Here is a 16,110-nt window from a genome sequence, read left to right as displayed (position 1 = left end):
GAGGGTTGTACGGTAGGGTATGATTTTAGGGTGGACATATTCAAGCAGCGGAAGCGAGGCAGGCAAGCGGAAGAAGTTATTTCAATTGCCTGCCCCCACGACGACAACGACAACGACGCCGACGGCGTCGACGACTGCGAGAGAGCGAGCAATCGAAGCAGCCAGAGCGAGTGAGCGATAGAGAGCGAGAGATACTGCTTTGGCGCACGACTAAGTCACGTATAGTGGCTTAGTGTGTGAGCCACTCCGTGTGTGGGCTTGTGTGTATGTGTGTGTGTGTGTTTGTGTGTATGACTGTGTGTGCCAGTTACCTGGCACGCTTTTGCCTTACCCCCGCATGTGGCGGGGCGTGAGGACGTGCCAGAGCACGAGGACGCTGACGAGGACGTAGACGAGCTCCAAAGCGGCAGCTACTAATGGCATTTAAGTTTTGCTGGCCTGTCACAGGCGCACGCACACACAAACACACAAACGTGTAAACAAAGTTGCATATGTGAGCGTTATGTTTGTGAACGAAACTCTTTTCGCCTCCATTATTATCCTTGAGGCTTTGGCTCTTGCTTGTGTCCTGGCCGGGTCAGCTATGCTACTAGTCCAACATTTTTACTTCATTTTATTTCATTTCGTTTCGCTTCGTTTTATTGCATTGACATCAACTCACATTCCGCAGTGTGCGTTTGTGTGTGTGTGTGCTTGTGCTTGTGGAGCTGGGTGGAGGTGGCCACTGGCAGCTGCCTGCTGGTATTTTAACAAGCTACTGTCGAATCTTCATCATGACTCCAGCTACTGCTACAGCTCCTGCCACTGCTTCAGCTACTGCTTCTGCCTGTGCATAATTTGCCTTGCGGCTCTGCACCCAGCTCGTCATCATCAACGTTGTCTCCTGTACGTTCCCTTACTCGACTCTGCTTTGCTCTTCAGCTTTTGCTGCGTTCTGCCGTTTTATCCGCGTGTGTGTGTGTCTATGGTGGTCTGTGTATGTGTGTGTAAGCTCGGTATTAAACGTGGCTGACTAGCTGCTGCTTTGCCTTACGCCTTACCGCGCCCTTCCTTTAGCCCTTTTGACTTGTCAGCATAATTGAATGTGCCCTATGCTACGCTTTTCTTTTGTAGCATACAGGCGTTTATGTTTTGTTTGTGTGCGTGCCTGTGTATATTGTTGTCAATCTGGCTTTTAAATCTGTGCAATTTGTCATTCATATTTACCTTACTTTTGCGCCTTACAGTTTCCCCACACTGAATGATCGAGCAAAGAAGCTGCTGAATTTTGTAGAACTGGTTGAGCTTGAGCTGATTGTGATAAGGTGTTAATAAAGACAGCGATAAAGCAGCGCAGCAATTTAAAAGGCAGCAGCAGCAGCAGTTACCACAGCATCTACCCCCTTTGTGCTGCTGCTCCGGGTGCTGCCGCTGCTGCTGCCTCTGCTGCTGCTGGGCTGTCTCTGGGGAAAATTGGCTGTCCAGTTCAGCTGCTGTGCGCATATTTCGTTGGAAATTGCTTGAATATTTTATAGAGTTATGCGCTTGCTAATTAAATTGATGTGCCACACACAGAATCTGCCGCAGCCGCAGCTAAAGGATATTCATGCCATAGCGTTCGACAGTGTTGGCAACTAAGTATGTATGTGTGCGTGTGTGTGAACGTATGTGTGCGCTCGTATGTTTGGTTGGCAACTTTAATGAATTTACCTGTGTCATGCGCAGAGTTTTGTGACTTGCGTCTCCGCATGCCTTGCTGCATTGTTGCCTGCTTGTTTTAATTGTTTTCATTTTCTAGACAAAATGACTTGTTTAATACTTACATGCAACAAACTGAGTAACTTTTCGGTTGTAAAATTATATTGAAACGAAACTGTTGCTTTGGCTTAATTTTTATTTTTGTTTGCCTGCTCTCGCTTGCAAATTGGTTTAGCTTCGTGACCGACACAAGTGAAAATTGAATTAGTTTAAAGTAAAAGCTGAAAGCCAAGCACTGACAACTCGATCAAAATCAATGGCACACTGAGCACAAACTGGAAATAAACAAGTCCCTTGCATTGGTATAATTTATTTTCATTTTTTACTCCATTTCTATTCATTCTTTTTTTTATTTGAATTTTACTTTTGACTTTAACGCACTGAGTGCGTTGTTGTTTGTCGAGTAGTTTGTGCAAAGCCAATTTTCCAATGCCCCAGCAAGTCAACAAGAGCTGAACACTAGAAAATTGCATTGCCCCAGCCATAGTATCCGCACTTGGATGCATTAATAAATCATAAGCGCTCAAAATAAGTGCAGTTTCTATGTGCGCGTGTGTGCTTGGGAAAGGGAACAACTGTGCATTGGAAATAGATACTGTACAGTGGTCGGCATATTGATTTAGCCGAACACTATTATTGACTGGTTTTTTTGATTGGTTCATCTATGTAGGATCACAGTCCATTATTTATGCTCGAAACAAAATGAATATCAACAATATTTAAAAACAAATATATATATGTATATATGTATACATATTTGCTTCGTCAAATAATTATTCATACCACTGTATAGCGCAGCAGAAGTTGAAAAAATAGCACTAAATTGCACTCCAGTTGTGAGTATATAACCTCTTCCATGGATAGCAGCCATTATCTGAATATTATTCACAGGAAAATACTCAATTTGAGTAACACACCGAGCGTATAATCCTTATATGCCAAGTCGAAGTCAAAGTGGGGTATCATATATGCTCCAATTGACAGGCAGATAATTTTACAAGTCAGACTGCCTTTCCACGTGATTTTCAAATTCCTTAAGACCGGCACATCACAAACAAGGATAACAGACGCTCGCATCTGAGGCAACTTCCACGCGGCTGCACTCGCTCCTTAACGCAATACTTGTTTGTTTGGAGCTGTTGTTGATGACAGTGTGCGGGACACGCTTACTGCTGGAAGATTCATAAATACACTCAGTAGCAGAGAACTCGTAGGTCCTGTCTGGCATGACCAAATCTGAATGACACACAAACATTATGAAGCTATTTTGAGTGATGTATTTAAGCTTTTCGCTAGAAATACCCCCAACCGATAAGCATTTACGTTTTATGCTATTGCTGTTGCAAATGTTACAAGGGTTGTTTACGAAGTACAGCACATTTTGAGTACTAAATGGTTGCAACTATAGATAGCCGCAATGTGGGCCGCACATTGCAAACACATCAATTAATCAATCAGAAATTATCGTAATTGGGTATTTAAAATGCTAGATAATTAAATTGAATATTATTTAATTTTTCTTAAAGTAATTAAATTTATAAAAATAAATTAATTAAATACATAGACATAAATAGAAACCCAAACTATTTTAACTTTCATAAGAAACTTTAAAGCCCAGAATGACGATGAAATGTGTTAATTTAAGAAAAAAAGTTAATACTATTTAAAATTGGAATTATAATTTGTTGGTTAGTGTAATATATAATAAAAATGTAACCTATAAAACCATAAAAACAATAATACCAAACTTTTTGAATAGGCATTTCAAAATAGTTTGAACGACCCACGTTGACATTCGTAAGTATTTACTTATTTTTATTGACAGCGTTATATTTTATTTATTATATTGAATTCATGTCATTGTGCTGCCACGAACAGGCAGCCAAACTCTGCAAGGAGCAAGTGCTAGCGGCACGTCCTTCCAGTCTTTCACTCTCTGCATCTGTGTGTGTGTGTGTGTGTATGTGTGTGGGTGGGTGTGTGGGTGTGCTGTTTTTGTCAAGTCAGCACATAAAGCTGTCTGCCGTTAGAGGGTGTGTCCGGGATAAACGTCAGCCACGTAAGCAGCTACATTTTCGTAGCTGGCAAATCTTTAAACGGAAATCGTTATATAAATCAAAGACAGATTATAAATGCTGCGCAATTTTCGAGTTATATTCGGTTCGCAATTCACTCGGCAACGTAGTTTGTCGTCGTTCAGTGTGAGGGTTGATCACGCACTCATATTGAAAAAGGTTTAGTGTAGTGATGCGTGCCACATAAGGCTGACAGCGAGCAGTTCGATGTGGCCAACTGTTGAGCTATCCAGCCAGTCGAAAACTGTGGCTCATTAGCAGAAATATGCGAAAATGTCGGCTAATTAAATAAGCCGTGTTGCAAAGGCGAGGCGGAAGTACCGTTCGGCTCATTTCCGCTGGAAATGCTTCCTGTAATAATTTTGCATAGATTCCCAAGAACATTATGATTTTTCTTGCGCGCACTAAAGTGCTTTGAAAACAAGTCCAAACTTTGCGGCAACTTTTTAAGCTTAAAGCCCTCGAAATTGCTTTGGCCCTGTGACGCTTGTCGGGGATTTTATTTTATTTTATTTTTATTTCGGGGAGGTGCGCCGCCTTGTCATGGCTTATTTCACTTGAACTTTGCAGGCGGCCACTTTGGGTCAGTTGGCCTGGCCAAAGTTGGCGTGCTTAAGCTTTATTTTTAATTTGCCTGCGCTGGCAATTTTTAAACGTTTTCGTTTTTCTTTTACTTCTCTCTTTGCCCGACCATTAGTTTGGCTCGCCTTTATGGGCACACACACGTACACAATTGGTCGCAATTAACTAACTGGCTATGATTGATGATATTTTAAATGAGTGCGGCGGCAACGGCAATGAATGCCCCAATGCCCACCAGTCAGCTAAACAACACAGGGGTCCCAAAAATTCCTATGTCATCAGCATAATTTGATGTGATTTGATTCACTGGCGGCCCTTAGTAACACACATTCCATTTCGACCAACCATTTGTGGCTGAGTTGGGCGATATTTGAGAACACATAAAAAGATTGAATCCATCTCTGACATAGTTCAGATAGCCTTGTAGATATAAATAGTCAAGCGGTCTAATAAAAAGCCAGATAAGATAAACACATTTATATGCACTGGTCAATTGGCTGTTTTTAAATTTCAACAAAGCACTCTCATTTATATAAAATTGGGTGACCTTTTTAGGATGTATTTTTCTCCAGTGTAAATGTAACTGAAGTACAATGCAAGGGTTCATAAATTATAAAAAACTTAGCAACAATTAGCAACAAATGCTAATAACAGGATTAAGTTTATATGGCACACATCTCAGTCCTTCAAGTCGCTATATTTAGTTATGTCTAAGTCCCAATTATGTCAATAGTTCTTGACCATACAGCGTCTAGCTAATTGGTATTTAATTGTGAACAGGCCATACGGTTGGGTACATTAACAATGACGACACGACAGCGCGCAAAGCAGCTGCATTTGACATGTTTTTAATTGCAAAACGAATGCAAGTTGATGTTAATGCATTATGCACACATGGCATCAGTTATGTATGCCTGCTGCACTGGCAGCCATCAATCAAACATTCGGCGGCATAATAAAATATTCAAAAATTCCATCACATATGCATACTTATAAAGTGCAAGTATTTAAAAGTACATTTATATAAAAAAAAAAGATTTACGACCATTAAAATTTATTAAAAACGGGTTTAATATAGTCTAAAAAGAGTGTGTATATATGTATAGCGTGTATATTACTTATTACGGGCAATTAATTCATGTACACGTATAAGAGAAATTAACTCAGAAACGACTTAAAGGACCTCGGCACACTAAACTTTGATATGCGGTTACTTTGTGCAGATCAAGCTGGTATATATATATAAAAAATCTCTGCCTTGCTCTGAGTAAATCACAAAATGTATTTTAATTGAAAATAACATATGTTCATTTTCAATGAAATTTAAATAGTTTATGTATATATTGGTATAGAGTACTGCGTATTTTCTAGTCAACTTTAATTAGATGAAAGCAATTTATTTTCTTAAATTTTTGATTGATTTTATTTATTTATATGTTAATACGTTGTTTTTTAAATGGCTCTTATCAAATTTAATAGCATTTATGACATTCACTTGAGGTTGATATAATGCCAGTATTGGGGTTTTTTTTCATGGCATATATATATATATGCATTTGAATGATTCAAGTTCACACAGTAAAGTGGAATATAAAGAGCTAGTGATAAGATCAGGCTGCAATCAACTAAGGACTAAGGCTCACCCAATTTTACTTTATTTCTCACAGGCACTAATTTATATTTATAATAATTACTTTATTCGAAATCTGTACAACTGTAGCACCAGAGCTGCAAATGGCAATTGAATTGAATAGGTCGAATCAAGCTAGAACGTAGCTTAATTTTACAAATTGATATTTTGTAGTGCACTAATTGGCGTGGGAATCGTTAAAATCATGAAATCTTTGATTATTGCAATCTTTAACATTTAAATTTATTGAGTGCAGTGCGCATTTACAATTAGAATCAGCAGCTCATGCGCTGATACTACTGCTAATTGAGAAGATGTTCGTAGTAAACGGTTTCTGCGCTTTCTGTAAACATATTACTTAACCGCAGGCAGCAAGTGCGCATTCGATATTTATTTCGGAGGGGGCGCAGTATCAATAAATCTAATTATGGGATATCATACCGCAATAAGACATCCATCGCATTTGTAATTACATACAATCGAAATATGACGATAACGGCTTGCACATTAACATTGGGGGTGGACGCTGGACTCTCTCTTTCTCTGCCAGCTAGCTCTCCCTTTTGCTCTTTCGGCATCTGTGCTGAAATATGAGTCAATTATACTTTCGTACGCATAAATTAATGATTAATTGCAAAATAAATTGACTTGCGTCACTTAATTACGTGGCCCGCGAGCGAGAGTAGTAAAGCGACCGCCTGTCAGACTTTCACGCCCCACCTTTGGCAATCGCCTGGCTGTCAACGCACACACACACACACACACAGAAAGAGAGGGAGAGAGAGGAGCTTTTGCTGCTGTTGACATTCACAGTCAAACATGCTTAATTAATGCCAACGCAGCTGTAATCGCTCAACCTCAGCCTCATCGACCGTCGGCCGTCGGCTGTCATTGGCTTGAGCACTCCAACAACTGTAATGAGAGAGTCTGACAACGTTAACGGCCACATTAACAAAAAAGAAAAAAAAATGCTGCTGTCGGCAGCCAAAAATAAATACTTGCAGGCATCATAATAATGATACATAGCCAGCCAGTGAGTGGCATCCGCCCGCACCCCGCCACCTGCTTCGTGCTCCTTTCGTCCTTGTGCGTCCAGCTTCCGTTTAGCCAGTTACAGTGTCGTAGTCTGTGTCAGAGTCAGCCTCGAGTCGCAGTCGATTGTCGTCTTCGTCATTGTCTGGCAAGCTCTCATAATTAAACATAATTTGCCAACAATACCATGCCGCACAGTGGTTGCAATATTGTGAAAAAGAGCACACAATTTCCCGAAAAGTAGGCAAATTATAAAATTGAATTGTATTTATATACTGAGTTGGTAGAAAATATCGAAAAGTAAGTTAATATCAACTAATAAATATTAAACACTTTAAAGCAGGGAATGTACTGTACATTTGTGTAAAAATTACGTTTGTTTATCTTGGAAGTTTTGTTGGTGAAGCTTACCAAGAGTAGATATTTTATGCCTAATTTGTTACTTTGTATTTATATGCAACTTCTTTTTCCATTTTTAAATATATGTGTAAGGTGAGGTAAGGTGAGAGTAGGTAAATGGAATAAAGTGATGTTTACAATTTTACATAATTATTTTAGCGCTTCTACCTTTAGCATTTCAAATATACGTAAAGTTCATTTTGAAAAGATTTATTTTTACTTGGTGACAAACATGCTGAGCCAACTGTCAATATATTTGAGGGATGCCGGTTCCCATTCTCGTCTGACTGCTTCAGGCGCTGCTACGTGCAAAAATCAATAAAAACGTTGCCAAAATGGCTTTCGCGCCTTCACAGTTTATCCGCTTTGCCTGTGCCACGGGCCGCGTCTTGGCTGGCTTGGTCGGCACTTAACTTTCACATTAACTGCGAACAGACTCTGGCACAATTTGGAGCAGAGAAGCAATTAACGCAGAATTGATACGCACTGTGCTGGAGCATTGAACTTCACTTCGTTAACTCGCTTTGTTGGTGGAGAGAGCGAGGAGCGAGGAGTGAGGCGTGGCGAGGCAAGCGAGGAGATTGGGGAGTCCGCTTATGCACTGACATTAAGACGTAATTAAAACAACGCCAAACGAGTGAAGCGCCCCATACCCTTTCCCTTTTGGCACAAGAAGGGTCCAGGGGATCGGAAAGAAACGAGTCAAAAGATTATTTGTATTTAATTTCAAGTGCTGGCTGCCAGGATGCTTCCGCTGCAGAAGGCAAGGCAAGCCAGAAACGAAAGACAGTTTCGTGTACTTTCTTTCTGTGCGCTGTACATGGAACTCAATTATAATTAAGCATTTAAGTGGAACTAAGCGGCGCTATGGCAAATGAAGCGCACGTCCAGCCCTTCGGCTTTATTCAGCACCAGCTGGAACTCGATCCCAAACCTAGTAACGGTGACGACAGCGACGACAATGGAGCCATGAATCGGACTGTTTGGGAGGTGGACGCTGTTCGTATTTATTAGTGGGCTAGCCTGAACCCTAATTGCTAAGCGCACCATTCAAAGTTTTGGCGACGCGATGGACTGGAGCGGGTATTTAATTACCGCGCAGCGTTCAGCGCTCCTCGCTCATCGCTCATCGTTGGCAGCGAATTTTTATTGGACTTCCATTTGGCGTTCGCTGGGATATATATACATATATCTATTATACAAGTGTTGCCAGGGCGACGGCGGATTAATTGTTACGTTGACTAATTTTACTTACAAGCATGTGAAAGGCTTTTGTAATGAAATGACAGGAACACAAAAATAATAATAAAAAAATAGAAATAAAGGAGGGCTATCTTTGCCAAGCCGAAGATTTTATATCCTGGCAAACCGTACCTTTACATAATGCTTAAATTCTTTGCTCGTAAGTCGAGTTTGGTTAGGATATTTTGAAGATATGGTTAAGCTATCGTTCCTATGGCAGCTATATCACACAACGTTCCAATATAGATAATATTATGTATATACGTAGGAAGCATAGTGAAACCTCTCAATGCCGTGTTTGGTCAATATATTTAGATAAACAACAAAGTTTTCTTAGCTACAACTTAATTTTCGACCGATCGTTTCTATGGCAGATATATGATATAGTGGTTCGATCCAGCTAGTTCCGAGATATGCACTGCGCGCAAAAGTAAGAGGGACGTGTGCAAAGTTTTATGACGATAGCATAAAAAGCATAGAAATAGACAGACGGACGTGGCTATATCGGCTCAGCTGTTGATACAGCTCAAAAATATATATACTTTATGGGGTCGGAGATTAGTCCTTCCATGCGTTACACATTTCGAGACAAAATTATAATACCCTCTGCAAGGGTATAAAAATACCACACCAGACTCAAGTTTGTAACCAGTGAAGTTGACGGCGTAATTTAAAAATGTTAAAACAGGAGACCGAGTGAAGGATGCAAAGGATGCTTGTGCTGCTTGTGGAAACTGCTTGCAACGGCAGCAACAACTTGGCCAGAATGAAAGTATCTCAATTAGTGATGATGATGAGGCTGCTGCTGTCTGCTTGGCTGGTTGCCTGACTGCCTGACTGGCGGCATGTCCTTGCTCGCGTATTATACAACACTTTCAGCAGGTTGCCCAACGGGACTCTGGCAAAGCTGCTGGCTAAAAGATCATGACAATTTATTTTGGCTGTCTCTCTGAGTTAATTTTATAAAATTATCAACGGAAATGGGTCAGATTTTAGCAACGTTTTTATGTTTAGTCAGTCAAGTGTTAAAATACGACAGTTAATGTTGAGTAGAAATTAAAATAACCTAATGTTAAATATATATGACTTTTACCGAGAGTAATGAAAGTAATTTTCAAAGTGCTAAAAAAGAAAAAGAAAATATAAATGCAAGGCATGCGGTTTGCGCAGTATGGTTTTAATACCCTGTACTACCGGCATAAGGTGCATATTGCGTAGAGTCAAGCAATTAAAGGTAATTAATTTGTTTTCAATTGTTGTATTACACTTTTCATTATAGGTGCTGCAATTTATGCCCAATAATATATATATGATTCCTACTTACTGCCTACCTACTTACAGGGTATTTCCTGAACACTTAACATTCACTTTGCATATGTAGTTGATTCTGTTTTAATGCCGGCACGGGTTGGAGCGCTCCAACGAAATTCAATTGCGGCAAAGGTCGGTCGAGTCTAGCTTGCCAACTTTGTGCATCCTGTCGAGTAACGAAGTTGAGCCAAAGGCAACTGCCCCGGCCCCTCTGTTCATTTGGGGTCGGCGGCACTTGAAACGATTTCAAAATGGCATTGAATGTAGCATTTAATTTGTGCGCCACCAAGGACGACGACAATGAAGTCATCTTCGTTGTTGTACTCTCTGCCTTTAGCTTTCGTTCAGTATCTGGCTCTGCCTCGCATTTATAACTGTTTATTTGCTGTGCGCAGTACTGTCTGTATCTGTGTATGTGTGTGTATGTTTTTGTGTGCGTCTCTGCTGCGCTGCCTGAAAAGGATTAATTAAACGGTGGATGCCCGTAGATGCTACCCGCATCTACATTACTCACAACCTTATTCAGGCATTTTCCTTTTCTACGTTTCGCTCTCTTTCCCTCTCTTTCTCTTACACTCTATTTCTTGCGTTCGCTCTCGCACTGCGTCTCGCTTTATACCCAGGCTTTGAAGTTTAAGCACAGCATAATTAGTTTAATGAGCTTTACTAGTATCACAATAACGATAATCCACCATACCACGCCCGGCATTGGCAGCCCAAATACCACTAAGGGTCTAACCTACTATCTAGCTATATATTCTTTCATTTTCATTATGACAGTAATTCCTTTACATTTATTTCAATTAATATGCAATGATATTTAAGTTTTTGCTCGGGCGCTACGAATTTTTAATTACCCCGGCCAATAAATGCAATTAATTAAGTGAGCATTAAGGCAGTCGGGAGAACGCCAAGGATATGTGTTTGTGTGCATAAGTTGGCGCTTCCAATTTATTTACAGTTAGTCATTTAGATGTGTTTGCTTTTGCACACACTTACAAAAAGCTGCGCTCATTTGCTGGCAATTAAGCGCACATAAAATGTCTAACACTATGTGTGCGTGCCTGTGTGTGTGTGTGTGCGTTTGAGAGTGTGTGCTGTGCGCCTTTACGTCATTCGAAATGGCGCCAGCTGCGCGCAGAGTCGATGGGCGTGGTTGTGTTGGGCGTATATAGCAGGACGGCTGTTGCTGTCTGTCTGCCTGTCCGTTTTTTGTATGTGTATTTTAATTAGAAACTTGTACGTTTTGCTTAATTAGACAAATTGTTTTAATATTATGTGCAAACTTTGTTGCACCAAACTGCGACAAATTAGTTTGGCAACACATCTCTCAACCTAAATCTGGGTCAACATTACTCATATGCCAAGCCAAAACCAATCAAATGTGGCTTAAATTCCTATTGAAAGTGCAGCGCGCACAAAATTATGCTACACTTTCGCAGCAACTGAGGGGAAATAGCGAACATTACCATATATACATATAATGCTAAAAACATCACGCAGAGCAGACGAGAATTAAATTTGCACTAGATGCCTCGCTTGTTGTTGCTCGCCTAAATTCACTTGAATGTATTAAAATTGCATTTAAACAATTCATTTTCAATGAACTGTACATACAACCTACATATGCATACACATATGTACGTATGCATTCATTTATTTAGTTGTTGGCACAAAAAATTAAAAAACAGGAAGCCCTTGGCTATTTTTTTACCCTTTATGTATTACGTGAACATATTATAGAAGGTCTTTTTGTGCAGCAATACGAATGTGGGGCTTTTTCGATTGCCCTAGAATTGATCGAATATTCGCTGAACGTATAAAGCAACAGCAAAAACAAAATAAAAATGCCAACCTGCAAGTTATGCGATGTGAAAGAATCTCTAATTTATAGATCTTTATTACTGAATTCCTTTCGAGCTTATATTAAGTGTTGTATTAAGTATAGTTAGTAAAATTATGAATACCAAATATATTTTTCAATCCGAAGCTGCAAACTATTAGATACTCATTTTGTTCTTCAAAGGATCGTTGGAAAGTTAAGTATCACGTTAATATGCAGTGCTGAGATGAGTTGTGGAAATAGTAAGTAATTTAGGCAACTGAATGTGGATCCGGGTTCGAATCCCACGCTGGTGCATAGATGAAAAAAATCGCAGCCGAAGCCCATAATCGCCAGTGCTATTCAAAAACGTAGGTTAGGTTTCTAACTATTCATAACCTATACTTAAATTAAAAAAAAAACTCATTACAGTAGCTTTTGTGGTTATGTAAGAGTAGGAATCTGTATTCCAGATATTCTTATGTATATGTTATTTAATCGTATTTTACATTATTGTATGCTAAGACTGTACGCGAGCTGTCGTACTTCTCGTTTTAGCAGTTAACCCCAATTAAGATTTATTTGTACTTTATGATCAATATGGGCCGCCTGCAATAATAATTTTCCTTTGGCCGGGCCTCTGCCGCGTGCTACCCACAATTCATCAAGCGAATTCTTCAAACAAAATTTTTGGCCGTGGCAAAATAAACAAAGCACATTTTGTAATTTGTAAATGCTTTATGCAATTCCATCAGTCGCAAGTGAACATTTTGCGAGTGTGTTTACAATAATTTGCTACTCAGAATTCGACAGATCAGGCAATTAACGTAAACGGGCAAATGGGAACGAAATAACAGGCCGAAAATCTAAATTCTAGAGAAAATTAGCAAAACACTAAAAACGAATTTAAATTTGCCAAAAATAGAAATGGGTAATTGCTTTAGTCGGTTTCCTTCTTCGCGTCATCCTCGATTTTCATCTTGGCGTAGAGATCGACCAGCTCGTCCTTGCGTCTTGCCAAGCCTAATGCTCGTTGATAACGATCCTCCCAGGATGTAGGATGTAATTTGGCCAGCTCGATAAGCGATTTTTGTGCAGCAGCTTGCATGTCCTTCTCGGGACTCTCATGGTACAGCAGCAAAATATCCATGGCGCGCATGATGAACGCTTCCCACAGCTCCCTCTCGTGTTCCAGCTCCCCTTTCTCTCCTTCGGTCTTAAATACAGGACGTAACTTGCCTACCGCTGTCGCCGCTATAATGCGAATGCCCGCCGAAGGATCATCCATGCGCTGCATGGTTGCATAAGCCAGCGGCTTAAGCGCCTCCACCGACATGCCCTGGAAATAGCACATGGCCTTAATGGCATAATGACGCGTGGTCACATTGCGATCCTCTAGAAGGCTCGGCATGTGCTTGGCTAGTGCGGGCAGCACCTCGCGCGCCTCGTCCTTAGCGCCTTGTGCCAAGGCACACAGCGTGGCCATGGCCATGGAGCGCATGGCCTCGCCGTGGGCGCCAGCTTTCCAGATTAAATGGGGCTCCACAACTTCATTGGCGAAGTTGCTCAACAGCTGTGAGCTCTGCTCCCGTTCCACGCGAACTGTTGCTGACCAGGACAGTGCTGCTATCGATAGGATGCTAAAGATGCGAACCTGGGCCGTGTCGCAGCAATGTTCAAAAACGATTTTTATCTTCTCGATGAGCTGCGGCAGATAGGTGGAACGTATTTGGGCCAGGTGGATGAGGCCGTACAGCAGCAGGACAGGTTCTGCATTCTCGTCCAGCGCAGCGTCTAAATTCTCCACATCAAGGAGTACAAGAGCGAACCAACGTTCGTGCAGTTCAGCCAGCGTGGTCTCCTCCAGCTGCACAAGACGTTTTAAAATCACTTGACCCCGCTTGACATCATCGGTGTCCTCGTTGTTAAGGGAGTAGGACAACGCCATTACCTTCATGGCTGTAACATAGACATGCTCATACAGTTCCTTTAGCTCCTCTATTGAGGCCGTAACTTTGCTGGACTTGTCCAACACGGTCTCCAGCGTTTTTAGTATGTACAGTTGAAAGCCCGGCTTTAAGGTATGGGAGTAATCTGAACATTTCAACAGCTTGCATAGACGCTGCAGATGCTCATAGGTACCGCCCAAGGACGCAGTAAACATGTAGTAGAAACATTTGAGAAAAGATTCACGAGCATTGCGCTCCAGACCATCGAAGCCGTGATTGATCCATGCAGCGTAGCACAGCAGGCGTCCCATCAGATCTGCCACCTTTTTAGCTTCTGCTGCGACCTCGGACTCACTGTCGCAGCAGGCGTGCGACACATCCGGATAGATCTCAAAGAACTTGGCCGTCATTGCCGACTCGGCGTGTAGGATGAACTGATAAAGCAGCTTCAGCGAGTGCAGGCGCACGTTGTCCTTCCAGTCGCTGGTCTCACGCGTGATGAGCTGCAGCAAGCGCAGCGAGCGCTGTACCAAGCCCCGACATCCAATTGTTGGACGTTGCACGCCAGCCGGATAGTTCTCCACGGGCAGATCACATATCTCCTGTTGTGAAAGTTCCGCCTCATTCTCATCGTAATACTGTCTACCACACTGCTCCCAGAGCGGTCGTATGTGCGACAAGACTTCTGGCGAGTCGTCCTTAAGGCAGCATAGCACCAGCGGTAGAATACGCTCAAAATAAGAGTAGCGATCCGGAAGCTCCAGCAGCATCAAAACGCCCATTTGACCACATTCACGACGCACCAAAGGCATCGAGTCCATCAGCAGCGGAGAGACCTCTGCAAGCAGCCTGCGCATGCCATCCCCGCTGGCATCCAAGTGTAGACTCACCCTGCCGATGGCCTCTACAGCCGAAATGCGGGCCGCCGAGTGTCTGTGATTCAGCATTCCGTATAGGGCCACAGCCAGTGACTCTGTGTATGGACGTATTTCCATGGTGTCGGCCACGCGAGCCAACTGCACGAGAGTGGCGCAGCCTTCCCGCTGCACAGCCGCATACGCATCCTTGATGGACTTAATCAACACCTTGACCACCTGTGGATAGCATTCACGAAAGACGCCCACATTGCCCATGAGTGCATATTTGCGTAGCATAAGATGCAATTGCTCAATGTAGAGCAAACGTATCTCCTCGCTGGGCTCCACCGTCTCCGTCTGACCCATGCGCTCGGCCAGCGTCGACACCACGTTCAGCAGGTGAAAGTCCAGGGGCGGCAGACGCTCCAGAAATGCGGTTACGGCCAACACGGCGCGATCTCGCACGCTTTCAAACCGATCTCCGTAGCATTTGAGCAGATGCAGATACAGTTCATCAAAATCAGCTGCCACAGCGTCGGTGCTAACGGTTTCTGGTGCCTGCTCGCATAGCTCTCGCAGTTTTAATAGCGTGGCGCCACGCTTGCGATGATCGCTGCTCTCCAAGTCGGCGCAAATCAACTTTGTGTCCAAATCGAAGCTCATTTCGTGTAATTCGAGATTTATTTCGTACGCTTCTTGAGTTTTTGCCAGCAGGATTTTCACTTGGGTTGTGCGCGCTGTAAAACGAAAACGTAAAACGAGAGACGTCAACAAGCACCGTCAAATGCATCGGTTGCTACGATACACAAATTCGAATTATTCACATTGTTTATTTTGTTTAAACGGAGTCGCCACTTGCCACTCTTGGCAACAACGTGCGCGAAACTTTGCCGGCTAATGCCAAAGATCAGCTGTTCGCGCTCAGCTGACAACTGTGCGTAACAGTGTTGCCGACGGGCGTCGATCAGTGTTGTTAAGCGGCAGCTGGGCGCGCTTTTTGAAAGTACGTATTGCTGTTGCTGCTGCAGCCATGCTTTATTGTTTGCTCAACTAATTAACAAGTCATAAATGAAATTTCCCTAGAAACTTGGTGCGCAATTTGTGCCGCTGTCTTTTATGAGCGACCCAGGTGGACTCATTAAAAGCGGTTTCGCTTATCTTCGATGCAGGTATCTAATTGCGGTGTCGTTTCTTATCAGCAACCAGCTAACGAGCGACAATATCTAAGATTGATTGCCAGTGCTAGCTGTTTTGGGGAACGGGTGGGCGTTTGACTTCCTGATAAAAAAATCACATAAAATGCCTATTTTTATCGAGCGAAACTTAATTGCGTTTTTGGGTCACCAAATTGGGTTATAAAAGTGGGCCGGCCAGTCAAATAAGCAGATAAGTTGTCAGAATACTTTAAATGTTTTTAATTTATTCCATAAGTCTTATAATCGTAGCTTAACAATAACCTAATGTTGTTCAGTTA

The 16,110-nt window shown here is 42.1% G+C and overlaps 2 protein-coding genes across 5 annotated transcripts in view; both read right to left on the bottom strand.

Annotated features, from left to right (window-relative positions):
- The window catches only part of LOC115771776 (H2.0-like homeobox protein), a 54,821-nt gene that overhangs the window by 30,640 nt on the left and 8,071 nt on the right, over positions 1-16,110 (bottom strand). The window contains exons 1-2 of one of the 4 annotated variants that reach the window (XM_030717632.1): positions 1,803-1,935; positions 1,690-1,747 (exon numbers count right to left, since the gene is read on the bottom strand). The exons of 1 other annotated variant lie outside the window; for it this stretch is intronic. The gene's annotated coding sequence lies outside the window, so the exon portion shown is untranslated. Of the gene's footprint in view, positions 1-1,206; positions 1,240-1,689; positions 1,748-1,802; positions 1,936-16,110 lie in introns of those variants that run through there. 2 more of the 4 variants (XM_030717631.1, XM_030717634.1) reach the window with 2 other exon arrangements.
- On the bottom strand, positions 11,962-15,455 carry LOC115771775 (dynein assembly factor 5, axonemal). The gene has a single exon (XM_030717629.1). It carries the CDS (start codon positions 15,297-15,299, stop codon positions 12,771-12,773), a length of 2,529 nt encoding a protein of 842 aa, XP_030573489.1. The 5' UTR covers positions 15,300-15,455; the 3' UTR covers positions 11,962-12,770.

The sequence above is a fragment of the Drosophila novamexicana genome, unplaced genomic scaffold, assembly GCF_003285875.2.
Source record: "Drosophila novamexicana strain 15010-1031.04,08,12 unplaced genomic scaffold, DnovRS2.1 tig00000108-arrow-pilon, whole genome shotgun sequence".
Lineage (NCBI taxonomy): Eukaryota > Metazoa > Arthropoda > Insecta > Diptera > Drosophilidae > Drosophila > Drosophila novamexicana.
Note: the sequence above shows the minus strand (reverse complement) of the source record. Positions and strands in the feature narration are given on the sequence as shown.

Excerpts from the sequence above, each read along its gene's own strand:
- LOC115771775 (XM_030717629.1), bottom strand. The coding sequence starts at position 15,299 with ATGAGCTTCGATTTGGACACAAAGTTGATTTGCGCCGACTTGGAGAGC.